General features: G+C 39.1%; 1 protein-coding gene across 1 annotated transcript; it reads right to left on the minus strand.

Annotated features, from left to right (window-relative positions):
* Positions 1-76: 76 nt before the first annotated feature.
* Positions 77-8,089, minus strand: cops2 (COP9 signalosome subunit 2). The gene is made up of 13 exons (XM_082534420.1): positions 7,916-8,089; positions 7,324-7,437; positions 7,145-7,222; positions 6,930-7,055; positions 6,747-6,836; positions 6,584-6,661; positions 6,128-6,302; positions 5,822-6,000; positions 5,330-5,382; positions 2,859-2,956; positions 2,693-2,775; positions 1,750-1,808; positions 77-680 (listed from the first exon to the last, which is right to left on the minus strand). The coding sequence occupies exons 1-13, from the start codon at positions 7,967-7,969 to the stop codon at positions 536-538; spliced, it is 1,332 nt and encodes a 443-aa protein (XP_082390546.1). The 5' UTR covers positions 7,970-8,089; the 3' UTR covers positions 77-535.
* Between the last annotated feature and the right edge of the window lie 7,211 nt (positions 8,090-15,300).

Raw genomic sequence — 15,300 nt, forward strand, 5'->3', positions numbered from 1 at the left:
CGTCACGAGCGCACAAAAAAATCTTCAAAGGGGAAGTCAAAGTAACACGAAAGAAAATGCTAATGAATCTCAATGCTAACAGTTTCAAAACCTTTATTTATTCAATTCTACTTGATCAAATTCCCAAAGCACAAAGTTTGTAGCTAGTCAAAGGCAGCTGAACTCATTTAGTGCTGAGAGAAATCTTTATTACCAACAGGCAACAGCATACATTAAAATACTGTGTACAGGTTTTCATACACATTTGGAGGTTTTGTTTCACAACTTAAGCAACTTTGTGTTGCACATGAAAGGATTTGCCAATTAGGAACACGGAAAACAAAAACAAGTGCCAGTGATTTCCTTTTATCAGCACAAAACAACACACTCTGAACACTGTCTTAAGAGTGCTGGAGGTCTTCTTGATATTGATGCATTCTCAAAGCCTGTGCTGTGCCTCTTGACTCAGAGGATAAACTTGAAGGAGCACAGTAGCTTAACTTTATGGATGTATTCAAACATGCCATTTCTCCTTGTCTCTTGATTTTACAGGCCATCATGTGAGCTTGCTAACAATGGCTTGGTTCAAGGAGTTCAGCTGATTTGTCCATTTGTCTAAAGCTGTGTAACGAGCCCCTCCTCTTTTCTGGTAGTCCAGTTCTAGTAGTTGGTTCACCTGGTCAATTCGTCCATGGATTGTGCTGTGAAGGAAAAGGAAAGAAAAGTATCAGTGTGTTTACAAGACTTCCACTTGATTTTATATAGGAGTTCAGTGGATTTTTAAAAAGTGCAGCACTAAAATGCAATTTTTATTTTTAAAAATACCATTACCATGTGATACAATAAAAACACATAAGAAAATACAGAACACAAGACCAATCAGCGAGTGTAACTCCCCAACGAAGAGCAACGGCTATACTAAATTTTTTGCTTTTAATACAATATGATGACATCACCCTGTTATGGCATCACTGTGACATTTTGTAGCGCATGAGAAAAAAAATAAAACAGTTTTTTGTACAGCCCTCTCCATGCCTTGTCATGACTACCCTATATGGTTTCTTGAATCTATTTTTCTTTCCAAAGTCAACAATGACCTTGGGGCGCTAACAAGGTCCGTCAAGGTTCAAATACTTAAGCCAACATAGGTACTAATATCCTCCAAGACCCAGAATATTGTTGTTAATTGTGAGTAATATAACGTTTTTACTGATTTTCACATTGAACTTGATTTCCACCTAAATTAAATCAGCTCATTATTGGAATCTAACATCACCCAAAATTTGATATCTTGCAAACTGTGGACACTAGATTACTAACAAATAGACAAACAGAGGAACAAGCAGAAGGAAGCGATTACATACGCCCTCCTTTCAGAGGCAGAATAACTGAGAAGACAAAGAAGCAAAACTTAAAGATTTCAGTTTTTGAAACCATATTTAGGAAAAGAAAATAATAACTGTGGTTTTTCTTTTCCTGATACTTTCAATCTTGTAGCAAAACCTTGCAGATGACAACAAGAAAATGACTAAAAGTAAAAACACGCTGTGTGTTGTTTTCACATCTTGGCATGTCATTTACACAAGCATTTACGTAAGGTCACTGTTACAGTAAGACTGTAAATTAAACTGAAGATCTAACTGAAACTGTCTATTCATACCCGCCTTACTCCCTTATTGGCCAAAGGATGCAAAATATGAGGAAGTACATCTATCTACAGGAAGGATCTTTTTTCTGCTCAATTTCTCAGCACACATGTGAGAAGCTTACTTATCCAAGATGCACTGCACCAGCAAACTCTCCACGTCGCACACATCAATGTTCAGCTCCTGAAACACAAAGGAAGAAGTGAAGACCGATCCACTCAGATGCACGCCAACAAGTATACCTAAACATTCTGAATTATTAATAATTCCCCTACTTATGTGAAGATTATCAGTTTATCAGACACTTTAGCTCTCTTTTCTGTTTTAAACCAAACGTTGCTAATCAAGGTTGAAATAAACAGGGGAAATAAACCTACAATGTACATTTCAGTTCTTTTTTTTGTTTGAATTCACATTTTTACATATTATACCACAGAACCATACTATTTTAGTACTTCTTTCTGGAGATCCATTAATGTGATTATATACCTGTTGACTTCCATATGCTGATTTCATCAGGATAAAGTTATGTTGATGCCAAAACAGTATTTTATTTACTTCTGTTATACTTGATTCCATTAATCTTTAAAGACTGAAAGTACAGTGACAGACTGGGAAGGGAAACCAAATTTTCCTTTCAGTCAGAAACGTATGCCTCTCACCAAATCAGCTCCTTTCATCTGTGCCGGAATGACAGCTGCACATTCCAAGGCAATGATGTTAAACTAAAAGTAATGGAGCTTTTTTTACACCTGAGTCACATTTACACCTTTCTTCCCATAGTGTATAAACTGTGTTCAGTTTTGAAAGCGAAGACTGCTAGACTGATAATAAAGAATGTGACGTATAACCAGAATCAACAACATTTCAACATGAGATTCTGTCTGAACACCATCTTTGTTCTGTACTCCACATTCAGCCTTTTGGTCTTGAATTTGAGTGAATGCTTTTCAGTAGAACCCATTTAAAGTCTAAAAAAAATTCAAATGAGCATAAATGGTTATCTAAAGAGGAAAGACTACAGACAGAGTCAATGTATGGGACAACTTTATTGCCCTTGGTCTTACCTTTGATATGAAAGGGATGTGTATTCTTGTGTACGGTTTGATGAGTTTAATAAGTACTTGAGTTCTAATATTGCGCAGGAGTTCTGCAACAGAACATCACATAATCAGATACACTTTTCAAACTCATTCACTGAGCACGTGGACTGAAGTCACGTTCACCACTCACCCTCTATGTGCTCTCTGATGAAAGGGTCGTCCATTATGTTACTGTGATTTGTTTTCAGGATTTTCTCAAATTCAGTGATGTCATTGTTCTGGTAGGCGCTGAAAGGGAAAACAGTCACTGTTGTTTTACTGTATTTATGGTGTCCCCGTGACCCACACACAAACTCTCATCCTGAAAGCTGTCAAACACATTGCGAAAATGTTACATTTTTATGTAAACACCATTCTTATTGCAGTTTTGAGCGTGCATTCCGATCTTCTTGTTTATGTAATAAGTCTTAAATTTAATCGTAGAACACAAAATTGTGCCTGTTGTTTATGCAAACATGCAGACTAAAGAGTGTAAAAGAGGAAGCAGAAGACCAGTAAAAGTTTCAGGAAGACAAAAAAAATATGGGCTGATCATTTATAAAAATCCTCTTACTGCTTTGCGAGCTGCTATGAATAAGCCTACTACCACTAATTTTGTTAATATATCACTGTTCAGGCTATTAAAAACGATTACAACTAGCATGCAATTGCACAACTTAAATTATTAACCCACACACCCTAAGTAAACCTGAATAGAACGTGGGATTTCCGAGAAATGATTTTTATACATGATGTGCCTGGGACTGATGGCAATCTCTGCCAGTTAAAAGTCTCTTTTTGTGTTAAAGCTTGTTCTCTCCTTACAGACACGGTTTAAAATTTCAAATTCAAATTTTATTTGTCACGTACACAGTCATACACAGTACGATATGTAGTGAAATGCTTGGTTTAGTGACGGAGCTGGAGACAGTGTGCAAGCAACAACCACACAGTGATCATAGAGATCATTATGTAATAAAAACAATCTGGCCCTTAGCAGATAAATACAACTACTAAGGATCAGGTAGGTAAATATCACCTCAGATGAACTACAAAACAATACGTTCTACATTGTCATTATTTATTTAACAAAAACTAAATCAAAATGCAGAAGCAATCTCTGAGAAAAACTAAATACATCCTTACTATTTCCATAGAAATCCAGAAGGTAAGTAGGAGCATGTGCTGTGAATCAAATATGCTTGATTAACTGATTATTAGCAAGTGTGACCACTTCTATGAAAGCAGATGTTTTGGCAGTTTGGAGCATTTGGGTGTGTGTTAACACAATGCCAAGGATGAAAGGCATCATCAATGATCTTTTGTGTTGCTGCTCATCATATTGGGAAGGTTTCTAAGGCAATTTCCAAACAATATGAAGTCTGCCATACCACTGTTTTCACAAGTGGAAAAAATTCAAGACAAGTGTTTTCAAGAGTGAACATCCCAACAGGGTCAGACTGTGGAATGCTCAGAGATTTTGCAAAAAACATCCACGAGCTAGATCTCAGACTCTACAGGCCTCAGTTAACACGTTAAATGTCAAGGTTCATGACAGTATAATGAGGAAAAGACTGAACAAGTATGGCTTGTTTGGAAGATCTGCGAGGATAAAACATCTTCTCTTTATAAAGAACATGACAGCATAGCTTAGGTTTGCAAAAGTGAATCTGAGCAAACCACAAGACTTATGGAACAATATCCTTTGGCTAGAGGAGGCTAAGGTGGAGACCATAACAGAAAGCACAACCTTTTAAGAAAACCAAACACAGCATATCAGGAAAAACACCTCATATCAACTGTCAAGCACGGGGGCGGTCAGCTTGCCTTGCAAAGTGCCACGTGACCTGGGCACCTTGCAGTCATTTTATCAACAATGAACTCCTCTTTTTTTAAAAAAGCTTTGTTTTCAGCATACCGTTTCTGCATTTTGCCCTATTTTTTGTTAAATCAATGACGACACAGTATAATATGTCATACTTTGTAGTTCATCTGATGTTCTATTTAACTCGTTTTAAGACCCGTTCAGGACTAGATTATTCTTATTACTTGTATGTAATAACTTATAGCCCTTGTTAACTAGTACCGACTTAGGGTTTTCCATTAGGTGGTAGTACCTGTACCAGGTACTTTTTTTTAAAAACCTATTCAGCAAGGGTTCCAACTGATCTGAGGCAATCCAAAGATGCGACATCAACAGACTAGCCACCGATTGCCTAGTCAGTGATATCGCTTAATGAGGCGCAACAGCATCTCGTTTATGAAAATCAAACCAGACATTTTTGAAACCCCACAACAGGAGAAAAGGCTAAAAAATAAAACAACACCATGGTCCCCGTGTCTGACAAAAAGCAATACACCAACCAGAATATATACCATCACTGTTGCTGTGGTATTCCTGTTGCATACAAATGTCATCGAGGGACTTTCAGCTAAAGGAAAATGACCAAAACAGAGTAGAGTCTAGTTGCATTGAGTCGATCTGAGTAAGTACTAGCGGAAAAGGTGTTTTTTAGATTAAACAACACCTGCACTATTTTTTATGTTTAACAATTTGTGCGCTTAACTAACTTTGTGATGCATGCTGTACTATTAGTGAATAGAATATGAATGCATGCTTACCTTACTAAGTTTGTCATCGCTAGGATCTCTGGGTCATTTTTGTATGGTTTGGCCTTGGGGGGGGAAAAAAGGACTTATTTGCAGCTTAAGCATAAAACATTATTCATTCATTAACAATGCATACGAATGTTACACGCACAAATCTGTGACTGATCAGTATTTAAAAATTTAGCCTTGCCTCAGATCATGCATACAAACAAATTAACCCGATAACAATATTAGCAGTTCGCACGTTTCATGAATGCTTCAGTAATTCTGCATGTGCACTTTTTTTCATGTAAAAACAGTTCAACTTACAAATTAATGAATAAAATCCACTGGATGCCTTTTCAAAATAACAACAACAACAACAACAACAACAACAACAACAACAAACCCTGCAAAAACATATGGCAACCAGCTAATCTGTGTGTTGTTTATATTACTAGATACACTCTATCACCATTTACGGAAAGCAACCTTACAAAAAATTATAAAACAACTAATTCCCACCTCTTGAGAGTCAAAGGGGTTAATTCCAGACTTCATAAGCATGTTTGCTAAGACCAGATACTTCAGGCATGTCGTCCTTCGTGGGCTTCCAGACTCGTCGTAGTTTTTAAAGGCCTCAAAGAAGTCTGTGTGAGCTTTCTCAAATTCACCCTCCCTCAGATGCATCTTCCCACCACACTCTGGCCAGGACCACAACAAAAACAAAAAAGCAAAAACCACAAGTTATGCAGCAAAAAGCTTGACAATATATAGTGTAGCAGTTGCACATTAAACTATGCAACTGCTCTGTGAGCTACGCCTTCATACCTCTAATAACTCCCATTATGAGTGGATGAGGAATGGCAGATTTAATATGAAGGGACTGCTCATACAAGGCTTTCAATTTCTTGTTGTTTTTCTGTGCTGTGTACATTTGGATCTCCAGAGCATAGATCTCCAACAGCTGCGTGCCTTTCTTTAGGTCATCCTCGCCATCATCTGTCTGTAGTTCATAAAAAAAAATTAAAAAAAGAGAAGCAACCATTTATTAAATAATTACTATTGTGAAATATACATACGCTTCTAACATACCAGCAGCTTCATGATAACAAAAGTAGTGAATTAAGACTTATTTGAACTCTTAATTAAGAAATGGATATTATCTCAGCCTGAAGTAACCGGGCAACCACGTTGCATTTAATTAGATCTACAAGACAATGCTGTGATAAAACCAAAGACACATATTCCATATTCTGCAAAATAAAGATTAACAGAACAAATTACCTGACAGGACTGGTGTAGTTGTCTAAGGATCTTTTGCAGTTTCCCATATTCTTCTCTTTCCAAGTACAGTTTCCCCAACTGAATTAAAAAATAAAGTCTGAACATTTATTTTACTAGAGAATTATTTAAGACTACCTGGAATCAATGGGAAATCGTTGTATACCTTTGTATTAGTTTTGAACCACAGTCTGTCATTTTTTGCGTCCTTCAAAGCCTCCAGTGTGGTTTCATAGAATTCCTGGAGCAAGTCCATCTAGTGACAAGAGAAGTAGATTTTAGAAAACACTGAACACGGTAAACGCTTCAAGTCCCCAAAACATATGCATGTCAAACAGTCTATCCACACCTGTTTGGAGGTAGAGATGTAGTCCAGAATGGAGTTGATGGATTTCTCTGAGTAGTTTCTGGTAACAGCACTTCTTATGTACGTGAGAAGCTGCTTGTACCTGTTCATCATCTCTGGAAAGTTTGTCTACAGAGTTGAGAAACACATTAAACCACCTCTCAATAATTTGTGGGGTAAGTGTAAAAGAAAATGGTGAAAGGTTTTACAAAGTATACCAGCTTAAAATTGATTTTGATCATCTGTTTAAGTGCTTTGAACCCCCATTCTCCTTTCTCTCCTTCTAGTTCCAGCACCTGAACACACCAAAGTCAACATACGTTAGTAAATTCCATTTTTAAGTAACTTAAATAGAGAGCTACAGAGAAGAAATTATTGTTCTGGCGTATGACTCCACCTTCTGGAAACTGCTAAGCGCTGCTTTGGGATCATCTTCCTTCAAGGCTTTGGAGTTATAGTACTGGTTCTCCAAGTCCACATTTGGCTCTGAATTGCTGTCCTCTGAGTATTCCTAAGTTTAAGTATACAAGAATGTAAAAACTTAGATCGCAAAAGTCACTTCAAACGTATAAAACACATGTTCACCACAAACTCTCAGCAAGTTAACGCAAAAACTAAGCATGCCAGACCGCCTGTGAAAATATTCTATTAATATTAACCATGAGCTAATGTTAGCTATTGTCATGCTTGCTAGCTAGCCAGTTGACTTGATTTTCCTGACTGCAGTTCAAATCCAAATGACAGCTGGATACGCTTTAAACTACGTGTTTAAAGTATATTAATATCAGTTAGCAGCATATCAGCCAAAACCAACTATGGATAGCCAGCTAGGAAGCTAACTTTATTCATTCGCTGTCAACTTGGTGCTAGCCAGCAGGCTAACTAAAGCGCTAACATTAGCTAGCATGTACTGTCGGGACTTGTGTCAGCGCTCAGCGGACAAACGTTAACAATATTCAAGCAAGCAGAATAATTTTATTTATAAATACCAGGTCGTAATCTTCTTCATCATCGCACATAAAATCATCTTCCATGTCAGACATCTTGCTGGTGTTCCTTGTTGTTATTCACAGACAGACTACTGTAGCCCGGCCTGTGCTGTGTTTTGCAGCAGTGAGGTGATGGGTCGGGGCGGTAAGACGCAGGGTACACTTCCGTCTATAGATGGCGCTGTTGGATCACGACTGATACGTGAGGTTTCACGTGGACGTCATAACGTGACATGACAGTAAGATAATTTTTATAACAATGCTTTTGACTTGTTGACTAGATTTACTGTTAGTGGAAGAAGAGTACATTTACTCAAGTACTATGGTTAAACTGAAGTGTTTTGATTTCAAAGGCAAACCTTGTCACTAAGAATATGAAATTTATTATTTTAGATTTAAAAAAATCTAATTGGCCTTTAAGCGCACTAACATTGTACTAATACTAATGTAGTATTTGAAAATATGTACTTTTTTCAAATAAGTACAATGTATAATGTACTTTTTTTCAGCTAGTTAACATCCACTTAAATTCTATCTGTGTTTGTTAGATTTCAGTTAGCTCTGTGAATCAAGTTCACGGCAACAGGATTTCGTGACTCCTCAACACTCTTGGCTGCCACACAAAGAGCCCGTTGGCAGCATGTCTTCCCGCTTTAGCCTCTCTGTCTCACTCTGGGGGTCATTCCACATTGAACCATGTGAAAGATTTTATTTCTGAACTGATTTAGTTCAAGTTGCAAACATTTACGCAATCATCTTCCTGTGTCATCAAGTTATGTGTCATAAGTTTATTTTTAAAAAAAAATCCTGATGAGTGTGGGTGAAAAACTAAAGTCGATCATCCTGCGCAGTCAGGTTGGCCATAATATTTACAATGTCCAGACATGAATCACTAACATCAATACCAGAGGAAAGAAAGTTAAAGTCACAGACTGACTAAGTTTTAAAGTATCAAAAAGGTTCATATTTATACTCCATATGCAAATGTATGTGTATTAATGTGCCATAGGGCGACCGTGGCTCAGGGGGTTGGGAAGCGTATCTGTAACCGGAAGGTCGCCGGTTCGATCCGCGGGCTCTCTGTCCTGGTCGTTGTGTCCTTGGGCAAGACACTTTACCCTTTACCCCCCTTGTGGGTTTCCCCATCTTGGGTTTTGATTTCAGAGTTTTTGGCCGTTTATTTGTTTTTATTTCCTTATGAATGAACAGATGTAATTTTGATTATGAACAATAAAACTCTTTGAAAATTGAAAATTGACTTTACCCTACCGTCTACTGGTGTTGGCCAGAGGGGCCGATGGCGCGATATGGCAGCCTCGCTTCTGTCAGTCTGCCCCAGGGCAGCTGTGGCTACAACCGTAGCTTGCCTCCACCAGTGTGTGAATGTGAGAGTGAATGAATAGTGGTATTGTAAAGCGCTTTGGGTGCCTTGAAAAGCGCTATATAAATCCAATCCATTATTATTATAGTTGGGTACTATCCCCAGTCATTTATCATGGAAGGCAGTCATTGCATTTTCTATATAATGTAATTCTGCAAATTTTTAAATAGAAAGAAAAATATTCTAATTGGTATGGACATGTATGCATTTGATGCAATACAGTTTGGGTGCACCTCTTTATTGCATGCATGAAATGCGTCATTCCAGCATCAGTGGTGTGTGTGTCTTTTGTCTGTCATCATTTCATTAATTGCACTAGGTTAGCATCAACACAAAAGCTTCACAAATAAGCAGTGTTTCTCTGCACAAATCAACAATTCCAGAAAAGTTGTGGGTCTGAGATAAAAGACACATGGGTGCTAACATGCCCTGTTTTGTAATCACGTCACCCACACGCCTTCTCAAATTAGATGGCATCTTCACATACCTAAAGTGCAATGTTATGGCCACAGGCTAAGTAATGTTGTAACACAGTGACGGTCTCTAAAAACTGCATGACCCAGCTGTGGTGAGGACATGTTATAGTATTTGAAGGGCAAAGCTCATTCTACTACACTTCAAGGTCCAACTTAATGGATGCCAGGCATCCTCTGCACACGGCCATTAACAACCAGAAGAGTCTGTTCAGTGACAGGTTGCTTCTCCCAAAGACAAGAACTAACAGACTTAAAAACTCCTTTGTCCCACACGCCATCAGACTGTTTAACTCCTCTCTGGAGGGGAGAGGGAGGGGAAACAGGAGGACAAAGGAGGGGGGAACAACTAAGCTGTAGTGCCTCTTCACCTCACTGTGCAATACCTTTTGTGCAATACTTTTGTAAATAGTCAACGGTGCAATAGACTCAATACTTGAAATGTGCAATTCACTTGTATTTTTATTTTTATTCCTATTTACTCTATTTATCCCCTTCGTATATTTTATTTATATTGTCTCTGTATTTATATATATGTGTGTGTGTATATATATATATATGTACATATATATATATATATATATATATATATATATATAATATTCTGTAACTCTGTAACTTCTGTCGGTGCTGTGCTTTTTTGGAAATCGAATTTCCCAGAGGAACCCACCCGAGGGATTAATAAAGTTCTATCTAATCTAATCTAATGCCAAAGACTTTATTTATCTAATTGAGTCAGGCAGACGGTATAATAAACACAAGTTCATCATGATGTTTAACCTTTCCATGCAAATCTGCAAAGCTTATTCAGCAATCCAGAAGTGTGGTATTAAACCTTATAAACACACATAAGCATCCCTTCTTATTTTCAGTAACTGTTTAGGATTAATTGTTAAAATTAGTACAATGATATTATTCCCTTGGTATCAATGTATACACTACAGTTCATAAGCCGTTTAATTTTTTTATGCCAAAAAGTGTTTTATGTTGAGCCTAATAACCTTTGCAGAGTTAATTTAATCACATTCACGACAGTCTAGTAAACATTAGAAAAGTCTTTAATACATCTCCATCATGGCACGTGACAGCAAACGCCTATGTACCTTTCTGTCTCTTTTACTCCTTCTCTCCTCCAGCAGGCTGCCTCTTTTATATACTTTTGCCAACAGAAGAGCCTAACACATTAGGCCATTGTTGTCCCTATGCCAACTCCCTTGTAGATGATTACTCACGTATTAAAACAAATGCACAAACAATCACACCCCAGCAGTATGCAGGGTTGCAAACCTTGTGCAGTCTACCCTTAGGCGATCATAGCGGCTCGTACTTTTAAACTCGAGCAAGATGCGTGACTAGCCTGCTTGTTTTTCTCTTTTTACTTTTTGGTAGATGTTTTCATTTTTACAAGGTATGTAGAAGCGTGTCTTAATTTTATGCAACGGCTTCCATCATTTGGGGGTGTTATTTCAAATCCAACTTCCAAAGAGCTGCAAAGTCACTGCAGCCAAGTCTACACACACTCCTTATGCTTCACACGCTAACATAGTGTGTTATGTATTTGCTTTGTGTGGCCTATAGGAGATGGGTGAGCTTGAAAGTGTTGGGTTATATATATGTGGGAGTGTTATATAAATTTACAGAGGTTTCAAAAATACTATTCACTAATCACTTTATTCTGCGTTAGGTGAGTTCATGAAACAACACAAGATTTAAACTAAATATTTAAACTTCTGCTAATTAGAGTATTGGTAGTTTCAATCCTGGCTGCTCCAGTGTGTGTGCCAAAGTATTCTTGGGTCCTTGTTGCTCTCTGATGCATCCATTGGTGTGTGAATGTTAGTTAGAAAATGCATAGAAATAAGTTGCTTGTATCAACAGGTGAATGAGACACGTTATATAAAGAGCTTTCAGTGCTCAAGCAGAAAAGCAAAATATAAGAACCAGTCCATTTAATATTGGCCTTTGTCATGTGTTGGCTGTGCTGAAGCAGGAAGTTGGACCCAAATGCAGGAATCAGGAGGCATGGTGTGAACTCAAAAACAGCTTTATTGCTGTGTTCTCAAAATACAATTACTCAAAAAACTAGCAAACTCAGAGGAAGACATAGAAAACACAAAACAAACACTCGAGCAGCATAAGGGCAGGTAAGATGACAACGTGACAAATAACAGAGGGAAACTGAGGACTGTTGGGGTTTTCTATGAGAGAGAAGACAAATATGCTTAAATGTTAAGTTTTCACAATTTATTATCAAAACGTTTCGAATTTCAAATTAGCTTTATATGGCTCCATGGACTTCCTCTCTCTGTCTCAGAGACAAAAGCTGCCACGCCCAGGTAGTATACACTTATTGTGGGTCACAGAAACTGAATGTTAACATCGGTTGAAAGAGGTGAGGGTGGCCTCAGGTCTGATAGCAGCTCATGTTTCTTCTTCTGCAGCTTTCTGGGCATCTCCTTATTTGGAGATCCTTTCTGCAGGCAACACTCATGTGACTTTTTGCAGGAAGTACAAATACTTCATTATTGTACTTAAGTAGAATTTTTTAACACTATTTTCTGTACTTCTACTTAAGTAAAGAATGTCTGTACTTTTACCACCTGGAGATAGAATACACCAGGAGACCAAAATGAACTGCTTCAGGGAAATGAGACAGAGGGAAGCAAATTAAACATAACCCACAGAAGATGAGAGACCATCAAAATACAGCAGGAAGCATAAACACAGAGACAGAGACTGAGAAACACCAACTGACAAGATAAATACAAGGGAATTAACACAGGAGAAAGGGGGACACAGTGACAGGACAAGGAAGAGTACATGAAACATTATAAACATTAGCCAACTGTAGGAACTCTAGAAAATCCACAACAAACTTATAACACTGGGTCAACTGACCCAGGACTATGACGGAGCCCTGGACCCTCAGCCTCTGGTTCTGGTACAGGCTCTGGGTGCCCACGATACTTGAGCTCAGGTTCCGCCTCAGGTGATGGGTGTCCCTCTGGCTTAGGTGCAGAGGTAGGCCGGGTCCTGGCTGTCCTCACCCTAGGAACCAGGATGGGTGCAGGAACTGACTGAAATATATACTGACTGGCTGGAACCAGCCACCCCTACCCGAGGAACTGATGCAAGTGCAGGGACAGGCTGGGCCATCCTGACCTCACCCTAGGAGCAGGGACGGATGGGGTGGCTTCAGGCGCAGCAAGAATCTTTAGGAGTTCAGGGTGTGGTGCATAAACATTCTCCAAAAGCGGCTGCTCTGGAACACAGCAAACAGTTTACGGAGGTGTTGGCTCAGGAGCATAATCAGTCTCTGCGGAGGTTAGTGTCCTTGCACAATAAACAGTCTCAGATTTAGCTGGCTGACTACCGCAACAAACAGTCTCCAAGTGGACAGTTTTATGAACACAAAAAATTTGTTCAGCATTGACCAGCTCAGAAACAGAAAATGAATCAAAACACTCAGACTCCATAACATACATAACATTCCATAGGCTCAGGAGACACCACATCATTGTTGAGTTACTCAGAAACCAACTCAGTATTATTGTTCTCAGGCCCTGGAGGTGAATGCATGGGCACAGACGTTGCTGACACAGAAACAAAGCACATCTATAATTCCTAGCAGAATATTTTTCCCGATACCCTGGTTGAGCAACAGAACACACAGCGACAGAAAACTCAGACTGGTTACCAGTTGACACAAAAGCAGAATAAACACAACTTCCCCCACAGAAAACTTGGACCTCTCCTTTGCCCACTTAGATACAGAAATGTCTAAATCTTTACCAAAATTTGCAGATTTACAGAATGAAAAGAACCCTGATACGTCTGTGTAGCACTCTGCCACCGTCCCCGACACGACACCCAAAACACACACCCACACACAACGGGAAAGAGCTTTCCGGTCTCTGTCTCACTTTTTATTTATATGTTTATATGCACAAACGTCCACATATAAGTCGGAGCTGTCCACTCCGTTCGGCTCCAGTCCGCCTGACACTCTCTCAGCCTCAAACAGACTGTCTCCTCCAGGCACCAGCAGCTACTAAAATGAGGAGAGCAAAGTAATCAGTCTGACCAGCATCAGCTGTTTCTGCGCTGACACTGTCCCCTGAACCTGCTGCTCCACACCTCTCCTGCAGCCTGGCCCCAAACCACGCCACACTCTGCCTCGCATGAGCTTCCAGAGGATCGGGCAGCATCAACGAAGTGGGATTGCAGGACGTTGACCAAACAGAGAGCTTCTGAAACTCAGAAACCCCATGAACAAGTCAAGTCAAGTGAATTTATTGTCATTTCAACCATGTGCAGTGGTACAGTACACAGTGAAGCTAGATGGCGTTCTTCCAAGACCATGGTGCTACATATTACAGACAATCAACACAGGACTACATAAAGTTCAAGTGTGCAAAAACAGTGCAACACTAGATAGAACAGAATGATACAGACACAAGGCAGTGCAGACACAGTGCAATAGAAAAGTGCAACAATGACAGTGGGTTGTGCAAAAAGACTGAGCATTGTGCAAAAAGTAACTTGATGTGTGAAAGTGTGCATGTGTCAGTCCAGTCACTGAGTGCTGAGTCTGATGGCTTGGGGGAAGAAACTGTTTTGCAGTCTGGCAGTCGGGGCCTGAATGCTCCGATACCTCTTGCCAGAAGGCAGCAGGGTGAAGAGTGTGTGTGAGGGGTGTGTGGGGTCCACAATTCTGGTGGCTTTGCGGATGCAGCGGGTGCAATAATTGTCTGTGATGGAGGGAACAAAGGCTCCAATGATCTTTTCAGCTGCTCTCACTAGCCGCTCTAGGGTCTTGCGATCCGATACAGTGCACTTACCATATCAGACAGTGATGCAGCTGCTCAAGACACTCTCGATAGTCCTCTGTAGAAGGTGGTGAGAATGGGTGTTGGGAGGTGGGCATAGGATTCCAGCAGAATGAGCTATTTAGTCTCAGGTACAGAATTCTTTTTCAGCCGATGAGAGCCCCTGTTCCTTGAACGGAAAGTGTGAGAATTCAGAACTAAAAGCTTGAATTCTGAGAACAAAGATAGAATTCTGAAATGAGCATAAGTAAAATAAGAATTCTGAGGTAAAAGGGAGACATTCTACATTCGAATAACGTTAGAATTCTGAGAACAGAAATAGAATTCTGACAAGACTAAGCATTCTGATGAAAAAGTCAGAATTCTAAAAGGCAAAATCAAACAAGAAAGTGAAAATTTTGAGGTTAAACCCAGAATAGGATTATGAGAATGAGGTGAGAATTCAGAGATACAAATGAGAATTCTGAGGTTTAACGGAAACTTCTGGGACTTGAACTAAGTTAAATATAGAATGAAATGAAAAGTCAGAAAACTTATGAGGTAAAACTCAGAGTACAATTGTGAGAACAATTGGCCTCAAAATTTTTAGTTTTTTCTCTGAATTTTGCCTCTTGGAATTCTGAGGCAAAAATCAGTATTCTAGTGAGACAGTAAGCATTCCATCTTTGTTCTCAGAATTCTCACATTGTTCTTGGAATGTTG

Source organism: Aulonocara stuartgranti, assembly GCF_965226115.1.
Source record: "Aulonocara stuartgranti genome assembly, chromosome: 1".
Taxonomy (NCBI): Eukaryota; Metazoa; Chordata; class Actinopteri; order Cichliformes; family Cichlidae; genus Aulonocara; species Aulonocara stuartgranti.